At 47.9% G+C, this 19,641-nt stretch overlaps 1 protein-coding gene across 1 annotated transcript in view; it reads right to left on the reverse strand.

Annotated features, from left to right (window-relative positions):
• Positions 1-19,641, reverse strand: part of TPR (translocated promoter region, nuclear basket protein) — a 605,901-nt gene that overhangs the window by 499,344 nt on the left and 86,916 nt on the right. Inside the window, exon 10 of the mRNA XM_063940231.1 lies at positions 13,397-13,537. Coding sequence (XP_063796301.1) covers positions 13,397-13,537 — 141 coding nt within the window. The remainder of the gene's footprint in view (positions 1-13,396; positions 13,538-19,641) is intronic.

The following is a 19,641-nucleotide window of genomic DNA, read 5'->3' on the forward strand; positions in this document are numbered from 1 at the left end:
CACCGACGTGTCAGCCACTGGAGCACCTCCGGGAGGAGGCCCCATTCCCCCAGATGCAAGTCGTGTCTGCTGAGGAAGTCTGCTTAGGAAGTCTAGTTATCTACTCCGAGAATGAAGATCGCCGACAACGCCACTGCGTGTTTTTCCGCCCAGAGGAGAATTCTTGACACCTCTGACATTGCGGCCCTGCTTTTCGTTCTACCCTCTCAGTTGATGTAAGACACCGCTGTCACATTGTCCGACTGATCTTGAATGGCCTGATTCTGAAGAGATGAGGCCTGCAGAAGGGCATTGTAGATAGGCCTGAGTTCCAGGATGTTTATTGTAAGAATGATTTCCAGACTTGACCATCTTCCTTGAAACTGCACCCCCTGGGTAACTGCTCCCCTACCTCTGAGGCTTGCGTCTGTGGTTAGCAGAATCCAAATCTGAAATCCGAACCTTCGCCCCTTCACTAGGCAGAAGTTTGTAGCCACCACAGGAGGGAGGATCCTGGCTTTTGGCGACAGACGAATCCACTGATGCATGCGACGATGCGATCAGGACCATTTGTCCAACAGATCCAGTTGGAAGGCCCTTCCATGAAACCTGCCGTACTGAATTGCTTCGTAAGAAGCCACCATTTTCCCCCATAATGACAATGTGAAAGTGTCAGTGCACAGCCATTTTCAGATCCCTCCAGAGATGTTCAATCGGATTCAAGTCTGGGCTCAGGCTGGACCACTCAAGGACATTCACAGAGTTGTCCTGAAGCCACTCCTTTGATATGTTGGTTGTGTGCTTCGGGTCATTGTCCTGCTGAAAGATTAACAGTCGCCCCAGTCTGAGGTCAAAAGCACTCTGGAGCAGGCTTTCATCCAGGATGTCTCTGTACATTGCTGCACTCATCTTTACCTCTATCCTGACTAGTCTCCCAGTTCCTGCCGCTGAAAAACATCCCCACAGCATTATGCTGCCATCATCATGCTTCACTGTAGGTATGGTATTGGCCTGGTGATGAGCGGTGTCTGGTTTCCGCCAAACATGACGCCTGGCATTCACGCCAAAGAGTTCAATCTTTGTCTCATCAGACCAGAGAATTTTGTTTCTCATGGTCTTGAGTGTACTTCATGTGCATTTTGGCCAGACGGGCTGCCATATGCTTTTTACTAAGGAGTGGCTTCGGTCTGGCCACTCTACCATACATGCCAGATTGGTGGATTGCTGCAGAGATGGTTGTCCTTCTGGAAGGTTCTCCTCTCTCTACAGAGGAATGCTGTAGCTCTGACATCGGGTTCTTGGTCACCTCCTTGACTAGGGCCCTTCTCCCTGGATCGCTCAGTGTAGACGGCCAGCCAGCTCTAGGAAGAATCCTGGTAGTTCCAAACTTCTTCCATTTACAGATGATGGAGGCCACTGCACTTATTGGGAACTTCAAAGCAGCAGATATATTTCTGTACCCTTCCCCAGATTTGGGCCTCGAGAAAATCCTGTCTGGGAGGTCTACAGATAATTCCTTTGACTTCATGCTTGGTTTGTGGTCAGACATGCACAATCAAGTGTGGGACCTTCATATAGACAGGTGTGTGCCTTTCCAAATCATGTCCAATCAACTGAATTTACCACAGGTGGACTCCAATTAAGCTGTAGGAAAATCTCAAGGATGATCAATGGAAACAGGATGCACCTGAGCTCAATTTTGAGCTTCATGGCAAAGGCTGTGAATACTTATGTACATAGGATTTTAGTTTTTTAATAAAATTTGCAGAAGTCTAAAAAAAAAAAATTCACATTGTCATTATGGGGTATTGTGTGTAGAAGTTTGAGGGGAAAAAAATTATTCCATTTTGGAATAAGGCTGTAACATAACAAAATGTAGAAAAATCTGGATTTTGGTACTTACCGATAAATCCCTTTCTCCAATTCCACAGGGGCCACTGGAGTGCAGATACAATGGGATATAGTAGGCAGTAACTGGGAGCTGGCACTTTAAATTTATAACCATGTGACTAGCTCCTCCCCTACTATGTCCCCCCTGGAAGCCAGTCTAGAGAAAACTGTGCCCGAGGAGAGCTGGAAAAGACCAATGTCAAAGTAGAGGAGGTTCGCCAAGTCAACTAAAACAATATAACACCCAGGAAACCTGGAAACATAGTGATAGGGTAATAGGAACAAAACGCACAGTCACACAGTGACATGCAACCCGATAAGCGTAGAAGGACGAAACAGCGCTGGGTGGGCGTCCAGTGGCCCCTGTGGAATCGGAGAAAGGGATTTATCGGTAAGTACCAAAATCCTGATTTCTCCTTCATCCACTAGGGGCCACTGGAGTGCAGATACAATGGGGACGTCCCAGAGCTCCCAAGACGGGAGGGAGAGCGCTAGAGTCCTACAAAACCGCTCGGCCAACCTGTGACAGAGGCCGCAAAAAAGTCAAATCTGTAAAACGTGATCAACGTATGATGACCCGACTAAGCGGCATCGCAACATAAAGCATTCATGGAAACCCCGTGGGCGGCCGCCCCCGAAGGTCCCCCAGAGCGCGCGGAGTGCGCCGAAATGGAAAACGGAGGCTCTCGAGCAACCGCCAAATAAGACTGCCTGATGGTCAGATGTATCCAACGGACCAGCTTATGCTGGGACCCCGGACATTTAGGACGGGAGCATCGTACAGAACAAAGAAAACAATTTGTCGAATAGCCGAAGACCTCTGTAGAGAGAGTCGTTGAGCCCTGACAACATCCAAAGAGGGACGAAAACACCAGTGTCCGATTTATATGAAAAGCGGACATCACCCCAGGAAGAGACGAGAGCCGAGTATGACGCTCAGCCGTAACCTTAATCGAAAGGGGGTGCTGCCAGAAGAGTACTCCCTGCAAGAGAGCCCGAACTTCCGGCAGCCAGGCTAATTTCCTTTGGAAAAGAACCGAAAAAGGAGAGACCTGAAAGTCAGGTCAAACTAGTCGAAGCGCAGCCGAGCAAACGACCCGGAGAAACCAAAAGCGGCGGCTTAATGAAAAACCGGAGGAAAAAACCCTCGTCATCCACACCAGACCACATAAAGTCTCCCAAAAGTGAGACGAGGTAAACTCCAAAATCGGGGCCCAGTAGGTATCACCGAACTAGGGAACTCCTGCCTTCTGAGGAGGTCTCGTGAACAGCCACGCCGTTAAATGAAACCTGTGTAAGACTGCAGGGTGGATGTTCAAGTCATGCGCGGCCAAACTGTAATCACAGGGAAGACTAGCGCGCGCATACTCCCTTTATGTATTGCAGAAAGAGAGGTAGAAACAGAAAAGGAGGAAAGATAGACTAATCAGACACTCCAAGGAGCCGTGAGGGCATCCTCGGCTACTGCCGCCAGAGCTCACGTCCGAGAGTAGTAAAGGGTTGAAGAGTCAGTCGGAGCGCCCTGAGGTCGATCCGAGTTCTCTGCCAACAGCGGACCAGCTGACAAAACTCCGGGGAATGTCCACTCACCCGGGTGCCTGACCTGGCGGCTTAACCTGGAATGAAGATGGTCATCCTCTGCTCAGAGGAGAATGTAGGCGACCTCTCTCAGCGCCGCAACTTGCCTGCAAAGAGAGAGGAACTGGTCCAGACGAAGGAAAAATTCCTCTGACGGACCGAGGGGCATAAATGGGACCCGGGTTGAATCAGAAAATCCTGGATCCTCCGGATATTCAGAAGTAACCTAAACTGCAGAGAGGGTTTCAATCAGTAGATTGTTCAGTTAGGGAACAAATGTCACTCCCTGCCTTTGAAGTAGGGCCCTCCTGTGACCTTCATGAACACGGTGGGAGCGGAAGAGAGACCGAACGGAAAGGTCTGACAGTAGAAATGAGTATTCTGTACTACGAATTGGAGAAAAACCTGACAAGGAAGCCCAATGTAAAACAGTAAACAGGCATCCCTGATGACTAAGGAAGCCTAAAACCCCTTTTCTCTTCAAATTAGCAATCACAGACTGAAAGATTTCTAAATTCAGAATAGGCCTGGCCGAGCCATCTGGCTACGGCACGGGAAAAACCAAAGGCCTGAGAAAATGCCCCGATTCCAATGATGTGCGGAAACAGGGATCAGGACCCTTGCGATTTGAAGCATCTTGAACGCCGCCTGCAGGACGACTCTTGTCGTCGTAAACAGGCAGACCCGTGGTGAGGTAATCCTGAGGCGGTTGAACTCCGAAATCGAGTGTGTAACCGCCTGTGATGAGAAACCTAGCCCAAGCATACCCAGGCCTCCCAGAAAAACCACAGACATGTGCCCTCCCTGGGATCTCCCAGGTGGGAGGGAGGTGGGTGTGTTGGAGGACCTACAATCAGACTGGCCGAGGATGCTGAACCTCTGCCTCTTACTCGGAGATCCCTTGGTGACGGAGATACCGCCCCCGTCATGGATTCGAAACCTGAAAAGGGTACGGAAAGATCTAAAGGAAAGACCGGTATAGGTCCGTCTTGGAGCTGGAGCAGCAGTAAGGGAAAGAAAAGTGGACTTACCCCCAGTGGCCTGAGAAATCCAGGCAAGAAGAACCTTCCCGACCAAGCCCGTAATGAACCTGCTGCCCATTAGGATTCAATATCCGCCTGTCACTGTCGCATCCCCAAAGGTCGTCGGGTTAAGACAGCCCAAGCGGAAATTCAGACTCCGAGTATACAGACATCCTTGGAGGCCTCAAAAGAATATAAAGAAGAATCGAGACTCTGATCTGCCCAAGGTATCAGCTGATCCTGATGCAAACCATCCGGTAACCTACAGGACAATTGTTCCACAACCTACCTGCTCCGGACAAGGTAGAATCCCTGCTGCCGCATATTTCTCTCAGATGGCTCCCTTAGCAAGGTTGCCCCAGGAAACGGCAGCTTGGACCAGCGATACATCGAGGGATATACCCTTGGAGAGGTCCGATATCGTTTCCTGCTATCTGCGGGGAAAGGATAGGAAAACCAACATTGTTTGATACCTGAGATTGTGCATTCGGATGTCTTCAGGCCGCCGACCGGAGCATATCCAGCTCATCCGAAACTGGACAAGTCGCTGTCATTTCTTCATTGGCGCCAAACTCTGCGGTACGTGAAGCGGCCGACTCCTTTACCTGCAGCACCAGATGAACTGCTGTACAATGCACCTCGATATCCTGAGATATTGTATCAGTATCCTGGACATCTCTCGCCTCCTCCAAGAGAGGCCTTTCATCCGCAAAGTTGTGTAACATGGAGGTTCGCAAGCTCCTTTTAGAAACCTGGAGAGGAAAAAGAACGTACGAGGTCTCTGGTTAACAGCGACCTTACCTGCATAAGCCGAGCTGTTCAAACAGGAGTACGCTGCAGTTGTGTTGAGGGCTGAGCAGATGTTTCTACCGCACAATCCTCACATAACAGGGAATTCTCAGACTGGGTGTTACGTTCAGTAAACGGAAAGAGAAAAGGTGGGTTAAAGAAGCGTAGCCCTATGTAATCTCTGCACTCTAACGTGCAGTGACAGATATGTTTCAAATAAACATTCTGGACCAGCGGAGACTTGAACTGGTAGCGCTGCGGGTCAGGAGTCTTAGCCACTAGGCTATAGGATCTTCCCTTAAAGTTGCTTTTGTTGGGAGTGAAACCAGGGTCTCCGTGTTCAGATGTTCCCGCTACTAGCGTAACGAGCCACAGCAGCTATTTGTCTGATGCCACATTCATTCCTCAAAATACAAACAGCATTATGGGTATATGCAATTGCAGGTCGAATTCCCGAAATTGTCGAAAAACGGGACTTTTTCGCCAAAAAAAAAAAAAAAATTCGACAATGCAATTCAGTACTTTCCGTCAAAAAAACGGACTTTCAAAATTCGACTTTTTGAAATTCGACATTTGTCAAATTCGACATTTCTGCAATGGTACAAATGCGGCAATTCGACAAAAGTAAATTCAATTGAAGTTTGGAAATTCGACAACAGTGCTTTTAGACAGTAAATTCGTCATTTTCAACCCGCCACACTTTGGTGGGTGAATCTAATAAAAAAAAATTTAAAACATGTTTTTTTTGGTGTTTTTTTTTATTGGTAATAGCATATCTATTTATATTAAAAGGGATTAGGTACTTGGTTTGTCTTTTTGGGAGGCACAAGTATTATTTATATATTTGTAATTTTTTTTTTTTTTTTTTTTTTTTTTTTTTAGATGGAATGGTAAAATCACGGAAAAAAATGGCGTGGGGTCCCCCCTCCAAAGCATAACCAGCCTCGGGCTCTTCGAGCCGGTCCTGGTTCTAAAAATCCGGGGGGGAAATGGACAGGGGATCCCCCGTATTTTTAAAACCAGCACCGGGCTCTGCGCCTGGTGCTGGTGCAAAAAATACGGAGGACAAGTACCAGCATGCGGGAGAAAAACAGGCCCGCTGGTACCTGTAGTACTACTGGAAAAAAAATACCCAAATAAAAACAGGAGACACACACCTTGAGAGTAAAACTTTATTGCACACCTGCCGACACACACATACTTGCCTATGTTGACCCGCCGACTGCCACGTCTCATGATCAGACGATCCGGGGTACCTGTGAATAAAATTATACTCGCCTCAATCCAGTGTCCAGATATAAATCCTCGTACTTGGCAAAAAAAATTGCCAGTTTTTCTCCCGCATGCTGGTACTTGTGGTTCTCCAAGTACCAGCTTGCGGGGGAGGCTTGCTGGGACTTGTAGTACTACAGGGAAAAACAATATTCTTGTCATTTTCTCAAGGCTATCAGCCCACCATTCGCAGCCCTTGGATGGGGGGACAGCCTCGGGCTTAACCCCTGGCCCTTGAGTGGCTGGGACCCCCAGGGTACCCCAGCCAGGGGTGACTAGTTGGATATTTAATGCCACGGCCGCAGGGCGCTTTATAAAAGTGACCCCCGGCTGTGGCATTATCTGTCCAGCTAGTGGAGCTACACTACAGATGATAGAGTGGCCCCCGACACGCGCCGCACGCAGCGGTGTCCGGCCAGCTCCGGAGAGCTCAGTGTCTCCTTCAGCCGGGGCCCATCCCGAGCCGCACGCAGCTGCGATGGGACCCCGCCGGCAGCCTCCCGCGGTGCAGACTGGCAGTGGCAGAGCTACCAGTCTGAGTGTAAGAAAGAATAAGAAAAAATAATAAAAAGAAATAAAAAAATCTTCAGACGAGCCAAGTGACCAGCTCACTCGGGCACTAAAATAAGACTGGCTTGGAGGGGGACATAGTAGGGGAGGAGCTAGTCACATGGTTATAAATTTAAAGTGCCAGCTCCCAGTTACTGCCTACTATATCCCATTGTATCTGCACTCCAGTGGCCCCTAGTGGATGAAGGAGAAAATAAGATTTTACTCACCGGTAAATCTATTTCTCGTAGTCCGTAGTGGATGCTGGGAACTCCGTAAGGACCATGGGGAATAGACGGGCTCCGCAGGAGACAGGGCACTCTAAAAGAAAGATTAGGTACTATCTGGTGTGCACTGGCTCCTCCCTCTATGCCCCTCCTCCAGACATCAGTTAGGATACTGTGCCCGGAAGAGCTGACACAATAAGGAAGGATTTTGAATCCCGGGTAAGACTCATACCAGCCACACCAATCACACCGTATAACTCGTGATACTATACCCAGTTAACAGTATGAAATATAACTGAGCCTCTCAACAGATGGCTCAACAATAACCCTTTAGTTAAGCAATAACTATATACAAGTATTGCAGACAATCCGCACTTGGGATGGGCGCCCAGCATCCACTACGGACTACGAGAAATAGATTTACCGGTGAGTAAAATCTTATTTTCTCTGACGTCCTAGTGGATGCTGGGAACTCCGTAAGGACCATGGGGATTATACCAAAGCTCCCAAAAGGGCGGGAGAGTGCGGATGACTCTGCAGCACCGAATGAGAGAACTCAAGGTCCTCCTCAGCCAGGGTATCAAATTTGTAGAATTTAGCAAATGTGTTTGCCCCTGACCAAGTTGCAGCTCGGCAAAGTTGTAAAGCCGAGACCCCTCGGGCAGCCGCCCAAGATGAGCCCCCTTTCCTTGTGGAATGGGCTTTTACTGATTTAGGATGCGGCAATCCAGCCGCAGAATGCGCCAGCTGAATTGTGCTACAAATCCAGCGAGCAATAGTCTGCTCAGAAGCAGGAGCACCTAGTTTGTTGGGTGCCTACAGGATAAAAAGCGAGTCAGTTTTCCTGACTCCAGCCGTCCTGGAAACATAAATTTTCAAGGCCCTGACTACGTCCAGTAAATTGGAATCTTCCAAGCCCCTAGTAGCCGCAGGCACTACAATAGGTTGGTTCAAGTGAAAAGCTGATACCACCTTAGGGAGAAACTGGGAACGAGTCCTCAATTCTGCCCTATCCATATGGAAAATCAGATAAGGGCTTTTACAGGACAAAGCCGCCAATTCTGACACACGCCTGGCCGAAGCCAAGGCCAATAACATGACCACTTTTTTCCACGTGAGATATTTCAGATCCACAGTTTTAAGTGGCTCAAACCAATGTGATTTCAGGAAACTCAACACCACGTTGCGATCCCAAGGTGCCAAAGGAGGCACAAAAGGGGCTGAATATGTAGCACTCCCTTTACAAATGTCTGAACTTCAGGCAGTGAAGCCAGTTCTTTCTGGAAAAAAATCGACAGACGAAATCTGGACCTTAATGAAACCCAATTTTTAGGCCCATAGTCACTCCCGACTGTAGGAAGTGCAGAAAACGACCCAGCTGAAATTCCTCTGTAGGGGCCTTCCTGGCCTCACACCACGCAACATATTTTCGCCAAATACGGTGATAATGGTTTGCGGTTACTTCTTTCCTGGCTTTTATCAGCGTAGGAATGAATTCCTCCGGAATGCCCTTTTCCTTTAGGATCCGGAATTCAACCACCATGCCGTCAAACGCAGCCGCGGGACGTCTTGGAACAGACAGGGCCCCTGCTGTAACAGATACTGTCTGAGTGGTAGAGGCCATGGGTCCTCTGACATCATTTCTTGAAGTTCTGGGTACCAAGCTCTTCTTGGCCAATCCGGAACCACGAGTATCGTTCTTACTCCTCGCCTTCTTATTATTCTCAGTACCTTTGGTATGAGAGGCAGAGGAGGGAACACATAAACCGACTGGTACACCCACGGTGTCACTAGAGCGTCCACAGCTATCGCCTGAGGGTCCCTTGACCTGGCGCAATATCTCTTTAGCTTTTTGTTGAGGCGGGACGCCATCATGTCCACCTGTGGCCTTTCCCAACGGTTTACCAACAGTTTGAAGACTTCTGGATGAAGTCCCCACTCTCCCGGGTGTAGGTCGTGTCTGCTGAGGAAGTCTGCTTCCCAGTTGTCCACTCCCGGAATGAACACTGCTGACAGTGCTAAGACGTGATTTTCCGCCCATCGGAGAATCCTTGTGGCTTCTGCCACGCCATCCTGCTTCTTGTGCCGCCCTGTCGGTTTACATGGGCGGCTGCCGTGATGTTGTCTGATTGGATCAGTACCGGCTGGTTTTGAAGCAGAGGTCTTGCCTGACTTAGGGCATTGTAAATGGCCCTCAGTTCCAGAATATTTATGTGTAGGGACGACTCCTGACTTGACCAAAGTCCTTGGAAATTTTTTTTTCCCTGTGTGACTGCCCCCCAGCCTCGAAGGCTGGCATCCGTGATCACCAGGACCCAGTCCTGTATGCCGAATCTGTGGCCCTCTAGAAGATGAGCACTCTGCAGCCACCACAGCAGAGACACCCTGGTCCTTGGAGACAGGGTTATCAGCCGATGCATCTGAAGATGCGATCCCGTCCAAGAGGTCCCACTGAAAAGTTCTTGCATGGAACCTGCCGAATGGAACTGCTTCGTAGGAAGCTACCATTTTTTTTCAGGACTCGCGTGCAGTGATGCACCGACACCTGTTTTGGTTTCAGGAGGCCTCTGACTAGAGATGACAGCTCCTTGGCTTTCTCCTGCGGGAGAAACACTTTTTTCTGTTCTGTGTCCAGAACCATCCCCAGGAACAGTAGATGCGTCGTAGGAACCAGCTGCGACTTTGGAATATTCAGAATCCAGCCGTGCTGTTGTAGCACTTCCCGAGATAGTGCTACTCTGACAAACAACTGCTCCCTGGACCTCGCCTTTATAAGGAGATTGTCCAAGTACGGGATAATTCTTTCGGCCATTACCTTGGTAAATACCCTCGGTGCCGGGGCAACGTCTGGAATTGGTAATGACAATTCTGTACCACAATTTTGAGGTACTCCTGGTGAGGAGGGTAAATAGGGACATGCAGGTAAGCTTCCTTGATGTCCAGTGATACCATGAAATTCTCCAGGCTTGCAATAATCGCCCTGAGCGATTCCATTTTGAACTTGAACCTTCGTATATAAGTGTTCAAGGATTTCAATTTTAGAATGGGTCTCACCGAACCGTCTGGTTTCGGTACCACAACATTTTTGGAATAGTAACCCCGGCCTTGTTGAAGGAGGGGTACCTTGATTTCACCTGCTGGAAGTACAGCTTGTGAATTGCCGCCAGTACTAACTCCCTATATCCGAGGGCAGCAGGCAAGGCTGATGTGAGGTAACGGCGAGGGGGAGTCGCCTCGAACTCCAGCTTGTATCCCTGTGATACTACTTGCAGAACCCAGTGATTCACCTGTGGGCAAGCCCACTGGTCCCTGAAGTTCCAAAGACGCGCCCCCACCGCACCTGTCTGTGGAGCCCCAGCGTCATGCTGTGGACTCAGAGGAAGCGGGGGAGGATTTTTGATCCTGGGAACTGGCTGTCTGTGCAGCTTTTTCCTTCTTCCCTTGTGCAGAAAGGAAGCGCCTTTGGCCCCCTTGCTTTTCTGAAGCCGAAAGGACTGTACCCGATAATACAGTGCTTTCTTAGGGTGTGAGGAAACCTGAGGTAGAAATTTTTCTTCCCAGCTGTTGCTGTGGATACAAGGTCCCAGAGACCATCCCCAAACAATTCCTCACCCTTATAAGGCATAATCTCCATGTGCCTTTTAAAGTCAACATCACCTGTCCACTGCCGGGTCTCTAATACCCTCCTGGCAGAATGGACCTTGCATTAATTCTGGACGCCAGCTGGCAAATATCCCTCTGTGCATCCCTCATATATAAGACTACGTCTTTAATATGCTCTATGTTAGCACCATATTCTCCCTGTCTAGGGTATTAATATTATCCGACAGGGTATCAGACCCTGCTGCAGCAGCACTATTCATGCTGAGGCAATTGCAGGTCTCAGTATAATACCTGAGTGTGTATATACAGACTTCAGGATAGCCTCCTGCTTTTTATCAGCAGGCTCCTTCAAAGTGGCCGTATCCTAAGACGGCAGTGCCACCTTTTATGACAAACGTGTGAGCGCCTTATCCACCCTAGGGGATATCTCCCAACGTGACCTATCCTCTGGCGGGAAAGGGTACGCCAGCAGTAATTTTTTTGAAATTACCAGTTTCTTATCGGGGGAACCCACGCTTCTTCACACACTTCATTCACTCATCTGATGGGGGAACAAAACACCGGCTGCTTTTTCTCCCCAAACATAAAACCCCTTTTATGTGGTACTTGGGTTAATGTCAGAAATGTGTAACACAATTTTTATTGCCGAGATCATGCAACGGATGTTCCTAGTGGATTGTGTATATGTCTCAACCTCGTCGACACTGAAGTCAGACTCCGTGTCGACATCTGTGTCTGCCATCTGAGGTAACGGGCGTTTTTTGAGCCCCTGATGGCCTTTGAGACGCCTGGGCAGGCGCGGGCTGAGAAGCCGGCTGTCCCACAGCTGTTACGTCATCCAGCCTTTTATGTAAGGAGTTGACACTGTCGGTTAATACCTTCCACCTATCCATCCACTCTGGTGTCGGCCCCACAGGGGCGACATCCCATTTATCGGCATCAGCTCCGCCTCCACATAAGCCTCCTCATCCAACATGTCGACACAGCCGTACCGACACACCGCACACACACAGGGAATGCTCTGACTGAGGACAGGACCCCACACAGCCCTTTAGGGAGACAGAGAGAGAGAGAGAGTATGCCAGCACACACCAGAGCGCTATATAATGTAGGGATAAACACTATCACTGAGTGAATTTTCCCCAATAGCTGCTTGTATAAACAATATTGCGCCTAAATTTAGTGCCCCCCCTCTCTTTTTAACCCTTTGAGCCTGAAAACTACAGGGGAGAGCCTGGGGAGCTGTCTTCCAGCTACACTGTGAAGAGAAAATGGCGCCAGTGTGCCGCGGGAGATAGCTCCGCCTCTTTTTCGCGGACTTTTCTCCCGCTTTTTTATGGATTCTGGCAGGGGTATTTATCACATATATAGCCTCTGGGGCTATATATTGTGATTATTTTGCCAGCCAAGGTGTTTTTATTGCTGCTCAGGGCGCCCCCCCCAGCGCCCTGCACCCTCAGTGACCGGAGTGTGAAGTGTGTATGAGGAGCAATGGCGCACAGCTGCAGTGCTGTGCGCTACCTTGGTGAAGACTGAAGTCTTCTGCCGCCGATTTTCCGGACCATCTTCATGCTTCTGGCTCTGTAAGGGGGACGGCGGCGCGGCTCCGGGAACGAACACCAAGGACGGGTCCTGCGGTCGATCCCTCTGGAGCTAATGGTGTCCAGTAGCCTAAGAAGCCCAAGCTAGCTGCAAGCAGGTAGGTTCGCTTCTTCTCCCCTTAGTCCCTCGTTGCAGTGAGCCTGTTGCCAGCAGGTCTCACTGTAAAATAAAAAACCTAACATATACTTTCTTTCTAGGAGCTCAGGAGAGCCCCTAGTGTGCATCCAGCTCGGCCGGGCACAGAAATCTAACTGAGGTCTGGAGGAGGGGCATAGAGGGAGGAGCCAGTGCACACCAGATAGTACCTAATCTTTCTTTAAGAGTGCCCAGTCTCCTGCGGAGCCCGTCTATTCCCCATGGTCCTTACGGAGTTCCCAGCATCCACTAGGACGTCAGAGAAAGTGAATACTTTCCGGATGCCATTATGTACCTTTAAAATATATGCAGTTTATCTTTAAGGGGGGGTATTCAAATATTATTGGGAACGTGTTAAGTAATGGGCACCTGGTCAGTGATATTTAATTGTTTTACCAACAGGCATGAGTGTTGCGGACGCCCATCACTTATTGCACACGTCGTGCACAAATGCAGCGGGTTTAGACTGGCAAAGAAGCTAAACCTGTGAAAAGTACTGGGCGTGCTGCATTTGGGTGCCCAAAAGCCCAATTCTGGCCAGATGTCTGCTTGCCACCTCAGAAGGGTGGAAGCAGAAATAGGTGCCCTCAGCACTCGTACTCTTAGCGAAACAATGGAATATCACCTGTTGTGTGACCAAAAACAAAATAAAAATTCTCCAACATGTCAAAAAAAAAAAAAAAAAATGATTAACAAAAAAAAAAAAAATACATACACCCTAAGCAAAACCGTACAACATTGCTAGATCACCTTTTCTTTTAGTAGACGAAAGCAAATCATTTGCATTTTCCAGTTCCCTCTCTAGTTTATCAATTCTTTCACCAAGACTTCTCTCAACATCACCTTTTGCAGCTTCCATCTCAGACAACTGATTCTGGATAGACTTGTTGGCTAAACAGAAAAAAGGAAACAAGACAAGCAATATAATTATGAAATGCCTAAAAAGCAATAGCACAAAATGCATCAAGTGACGCCATTTCCAATCAGCAGAAACTCTCCATCTTCACTATGTGGGGAAAGAGCAACACAGACACTGAGACTTTGCAATCATCTTAAATATTCCAACACTTACAAAAAAATTGTTGCGACTTAGATGATACTAAGGGGCTTATTTACTAAAAGTCGGGCTCTAAACCCAGTGCTTTTGATAGTGTTTATGCCTGAAATTAATAGGGCAATGCTTTTACTAGCCGTTTTTTGCCGCTACCTAATGCCTTGTGTGAAAAAAAATAAATAAATTAGGTTTACTAGGATACTGTATCTAAATTCTCGAGTACAGTGTTTCGGAAAAACTGTACCATTAGATAATTTGCAGTGTCCTCACTTAACAAATGTTGAAAAAAGGATTTTTTTCATTTCCATTGGATTATTTTTCTTCCAAGAACACTATGCTAGTTGCATCCATAGTTTATTCACAACCAAAGAGACTAAACGGGGTATCCTATCAGCTGCTGCAATTTTTTTCACAATTTTGTCTTACAGCCATTATCAGGCTATGCAAAAATTATTACATACATACTATTTTATTTATTTATTTATTTATTTTTTATTTATTTTTTTTTGGGGGGGGGAATCAATTGCAGGTGATAACCCTATGTCACGTGAAAAAGTTTTCACTTTTTGTGAACAGTCACCACCCAACTCAATTGCAGGTGAAGTTAATTAGCCATAATATTTAAACACAATTTTGTTTTCATCAGGAAATAGGGAAACATTCCTATTTTAAAAAGGTTACAATTTTGGGTCTTGGTTTTCAACCACTGGGGCAGCCTCCCTAGTGATTATTTAGCCACTTGGAATGATCTTAATTTGAGCAATAGTGACCTGTCACTTTTGTGGTGAAAATGTGGAAACTGGGTTAAAGGATGTGGGATAGGTAAATTGGGGGGGGGGGGGGGGGGGATGTGTCTCGAGTGGGACTAGTACCTTCTAGTCAGCATGCCGACTGTCTGTATTTTGAGGCTTCGGGATGCAGGGGGGGTTACTGTGACAGTGTCTCCTGACAGTCTGTCACATAACTATATTTGTGTTTTTACATTGTATCACTTAACATGACATACATACAGTACTTACAGTCATTTCTATGCACCCAGAATTTAAGCAGAGCATTTGTCAGAAATAACACTTATTTTCTATAATTCTGCCACTGTTTTAGAAAAATGCTTACAACTACCATCTGACAATTTAATAACACCAAATACTTTTATTATGGCCACTATTAGACTTCTGCCTGCTCCCCCCCCAAAAAAAAAAAAAAAAATGTAGATTTCCCCATTTTAACCTATACTTAACATGTGCAAAAGCATCAAGAACACTAAACACCCATTTTCTTGCATGATACATTAATACCCAATAACAGGCAAAAAGTGAAATTAATGGGCGATATATGCGATAAAGGGTTATGTTTTCGAGTGTTAATTTATCACCTCTAATTGATTTCCCCCTTAAAGGGCCGATTCTGATTTGCATGCACAGCAATCGTAAGCAAGAAATGCTGCAGCAGCCAGATGTACTAATTTAAGCTAATGCTAGTATCTGTGACCTCATACATATAGTAGCATCACTCAGCGTTTTCCGATCTGCTACAATCATAATAAGATTCTGGTTACCTATCGGTAAATCCTTTTCTCGTAGTCCGTAGAAGATGCTGGGGTCCACATAAGTACCATGGGGTATAGACGGGTCCACTAGGAGCCATTGGCACTTTAAGAGTTTGAGTGTGTGGGCTGGCTCCTCCCTCTATGCCCCTCCTACCAGACTCAGTCTAGAAACTGTGCCCGAGGAGACTAACATCTTCGAGAGAAGGATTATACACACAGACAGTGGTGAGATTCATACCAGCTCAAACATACAAGGCACGCCAAGCCAAACGTAGCTTGAACATTCAGCAACTGCTGAAACATTACGTACCAAGTAACGATGCAGTACTCAACTAAAACGAAGTGGTACTGAACCAAATAACATTTGCAGGAAAACAAAATGCTGGGCAGGCGCACAGAATCATCTACGGACTACGAGAAAAGGATTTACTGGTAGGTAACCAATATCTAATTTCTCTTACGTCCTAGAGGATGCTGGGGTCAACATTAGTACCATGGGGATGTACTACAGCTCTCAGAACAGGAGTGAGTGCGGAGGCTCCTGCAGAACCGATTGATGACTGAGCTTCAGATCATCAGAGGCCAAAGTATCAAACTTGTAAAAAACTTTGCAAATGTGTTCGACCCAGACCAAGTTGCAGCTCGGCAGAGTTGCACTGCCGAAACACCCCGGGCAGCCGCCCAGGAAGAACACACCTTACGAGTAGAGTGGGCCTTAGATTATGTACACGGCAGTCCTGCCGTAAAATAAGCGTGCTGGATAGCGAACCGAATCCAGCGAGAGATAGTCTGTTTAGAAGCAGAATACCCAATTTTTTTGGGATCATATAGGACAAACAGAGAGTCCGACTTTCTGTGACGAGAAGTTCTCTTCACATATATCTTCATAGCCCTTACGACATCCAAGGACTTTAACGTAATTGAGGAGTCAGTAGTCACTGGCACCACAATAGGTTGGTTGATATGAAATGCTGACAACCTTCGGAAGAAACTGCTGACGTGTCCGGAGCTCAGCTCTATCTTCGTGAAAGATCAAGTAAGGGATTTTACAGGATAAAGCCTCGAGCTCGGACACACGTCTAGCAGAAGCCAAGGCCAACAACGTGACCGCCTTCCATGTAAAAAACTTGACCTCTACCTCCTGTAGTGGCTCAAACCAATCTGACTGGAGGAACTGCAACACCACATTAAAGTATGCAGAACTCCCTTCAAAAAGGTCTGAACCTCAGGGAGGGCAGCCAATTGTTTCTGAAAGAAAATGGATAGGGCCGAAATCTGGACCTTCACGGATCCCAACCTCAGGCCCATATCCACTCCTGCTTGCAGGAATAGGAGGAAACATCCGAGTTGAAACTCCACCGTAGAAAACTTCTTGGATTCACACCAAGAGCCATATTTCTCCCAAATACGATGGTAATGTTTAGACGTTACCCCTTTCCTAGCCTGTATGAGGGTAGGAAGAATCTTCTTCGGAATACCCTTCCGAGCAAGTATCAGGCGCTCAACTTCCATGCCTTCAGACGTAGCCGCGGTAAGTCTTGATAGGCGAACGGCCCCTGCTGCAGCAGGTCCTCCCTAAGAGAAAGAGGCCTCAGCTCTTCTTGCAGTAGATTCAGAAGGTCGGCGTATCAAGCCCTTCTTGGCCAGTCTGGAGCAATGAGGATCGCTTGAACCCTTGTTCTCCTTATGAACTTTAGGAGTCTTGGGATGAGTGGGAGTGGTGGAAACACGTACACTGACCAGAACACCCACGGAGACACCAGGGCGTCTACTGCCTGTGGGTCCCTCGACCTGGAACAAAAACGCCGAAGCTTCATGTTGAGACAAGAGGCCATCATGTCTATTTGGGGCAAACCCCAAAGGTCAGTTATTTCCGTGAACACCTCCGGATGGAGACCCCACTCCCCTGGATGGAGATAGTGTCTGCTGAGAAAGTCTGCTTCCCAGTTGTCTACTCCCGAAATGAAATGGCTGACAGCGCCAACGCGTGCTTTTCTGTCCAGAGGAGTATTCTAGTCACCTGTGACATTACCGCTCTGCTCTTCATTCCGCCTTGTCTGTTTATGTAAGCCACTGTTACGTTGTCCGACTTCACTTGAATGGCACGATTTCTAAGAAGAGGGGCCGCTTGAAGAAGCCAGTTGTAGATGGCTCTTAGTTCCAGGATGTTGATGTGCAGACCAGCTTCCAGGCTTGACCACCGCTCTTGGAAGGTTACTCCTTGAGTGACTGCTCCCCAGCCCCGAAGGCTCGCATCTGTGGTTAGAAGGACCCAGTCCTGAATCCCGAACCTGCGGCCCTCCACAAGGTGAGGCAATTGGAGCCACCAGAGGCGTGAAATCCTTGCCCCTGGCGACAGATGAATTCTCTGGTGCATGTGGAGATGAGATCCCGACCACTTGTCCAGGAGATCCAGTTGGAAGGTCCGATCGCGGAACCTCCCGTACTGGAGAGCCTCATAAGAGGCCACCATCTTTCCCAATAGGCGAATGCATTGATGAACCGACACCCGGGCTGGCTTCAGGACATCCCAGACCATAGTTTGTATCACCAACGCCTTTTCCTGCGGAAGAAACACCTTTTGCACTTCCGTGTCCAGGATCATTCCCAGAAAGGACAACCTCTGGGATGGTTCCAAATGTGACTTTGGAAGGTTCAGAATCCAACCATGACTCCTGAGGAGGCGTGTTGTGAGAACAATGGATTGCAGCAGCTTCTCCTTGGACGATGCCATTATCAGCAGATCGTCCAGATATGGAATGATGTTCACACCCTGTTTGTGGAGGAGAATCATCATCATTTCTGCCATCACCTTGGTAAACGCCCTTTGTGCTGTGCAAAGGCCGAATGGCAGGGCCTAGAACTGGAAAAGACCGTTCGGCAATTCGAAACGGAGATAAGCCTGATGCGGCAGCCAGATCGGAATGTGGAGGTACGCATCCTTGATATCCAGGGATACCAGGAATTCCCCCTCTTCCAGACTTGATATCACCGCCCTGAGAGACTTCATCTTGAACTTGAACTCCTTTAGAAAGGTGTTCAATGATTTTAGGTTCAGAATGGGCCTGACCGAACCATCTGGTTTCGGTACCACGAAAAGGTCTTTATAATAAACTTTGTTCTGCATGTGAGGTGGTACTGGTACAATGACCTGTGCCTCCACCAGTTTTTGGACAGCGTCTTGTAGTACAGTGCTGTCTGCCAACAGAATCGGCAAGCCTGATTTGAAAAAGCGATGAGGAGGGAGACTTTGAAATTCCAGCCTGTATCCCTGGGATACAATATCTATCACCCAGGGATCCAGGCCGGACGATACCCAAACGTGACTGAAATGTCTGAGTATCTGAAATGTGACTGAAATGTCTGGCCCCATCTCCAGGCCGCGCGGTCCACCGTCATGCGGAGGATTTTGGCGTACCTGAAGCACACTTTTGTTCCTGGGAACCTGCAGCTGCAGGTTTCTTGGACTTAACTCGACCTCCCCTAAAGAAGGTATTGGACGCTCTGGCCTTTCTAGGCCTGTTAGGCCGAAAGGACTGCGTTGCAGGTGAAGAGAAGGACTTCTTCGGGAAGAAACAGACTTACCCGCTGTAGCCATGGATATCCACGCATCTAGAGCTTCCCCAAAGAGGGCCTGACCTGTATAGGGTAGGGCCTCCACACTTTTCCTGGATTTCGCGTCGGCCGACCACTGGCGCAGCCACAGTCCCCGACAAGCTGAAACAGACATGGAAGATATTCCCGCAGCCATGGAACCCAGGTCTTTCATGGATTCTACCAAAAAACCTGCTGAATCACGTATGTTGCGTAAATATAAAGCAACGTCATCCCTTTCCATCGTATCCAAATCCTCAAGTAAGGTAGCCGACCACTTTACTATAGCCTTTGCAATCCATGCAGTAGCAATAGTGGGACATAATATGGCCCCTGAAGCAGTGTACATTGATTTAAGCGTGTTATCAATTTTCTATCAGCCGGCTTCTTTAAGGCGGTAGATCCTGAAACAGGCAAAACCACGTTCATTGAGAGTCTGGACACAGATGCGTCAACAATCGGCGGGTTTTCCCATTTTTTCCTATCCTCCTCAGGGAAAGGAAACGCCACCAGCACCCTTTCAGGGACCTGGAATTTCTCAGGGTTTACCCATGCCTTTTCAAATATAGCATTCAATTCCTTTGACGCAGGGACGGTTAGCAAGGCTTTTTTATTTTCAGTGAAAAAAGCCTCCTCAACCTGCTCAGGTGTGGTATCATTAACATTCAACACATCCCTGATGTACCCCCTTTGCAAGAGATGCGGACCCCCGCAAAACATACCCATCACAGTCTGTGGTGTCGGAATCGGTATCAGTGTAGTCTTGTGTGACACGCACAAGCGCACGTTTGTGGGGGTACA

The sequence above is a fragment of the Pseudophryne corroboree genome, chromosome 9 (genome assembly GCF_028390025.1).
Source record: "Pseudophryne corroboree isolate aPseCor3 chromosome 9, aPseCor3.hap2, whole genome shotgun sequence".
Classification (NCBI taxonomy): domain Eukaryota; kingdom Metazoa; phylum Chordata; class Amphibia; order Anura; family Myobatrachidae; genus Pseudophryne; species Pseudophryne corroboree.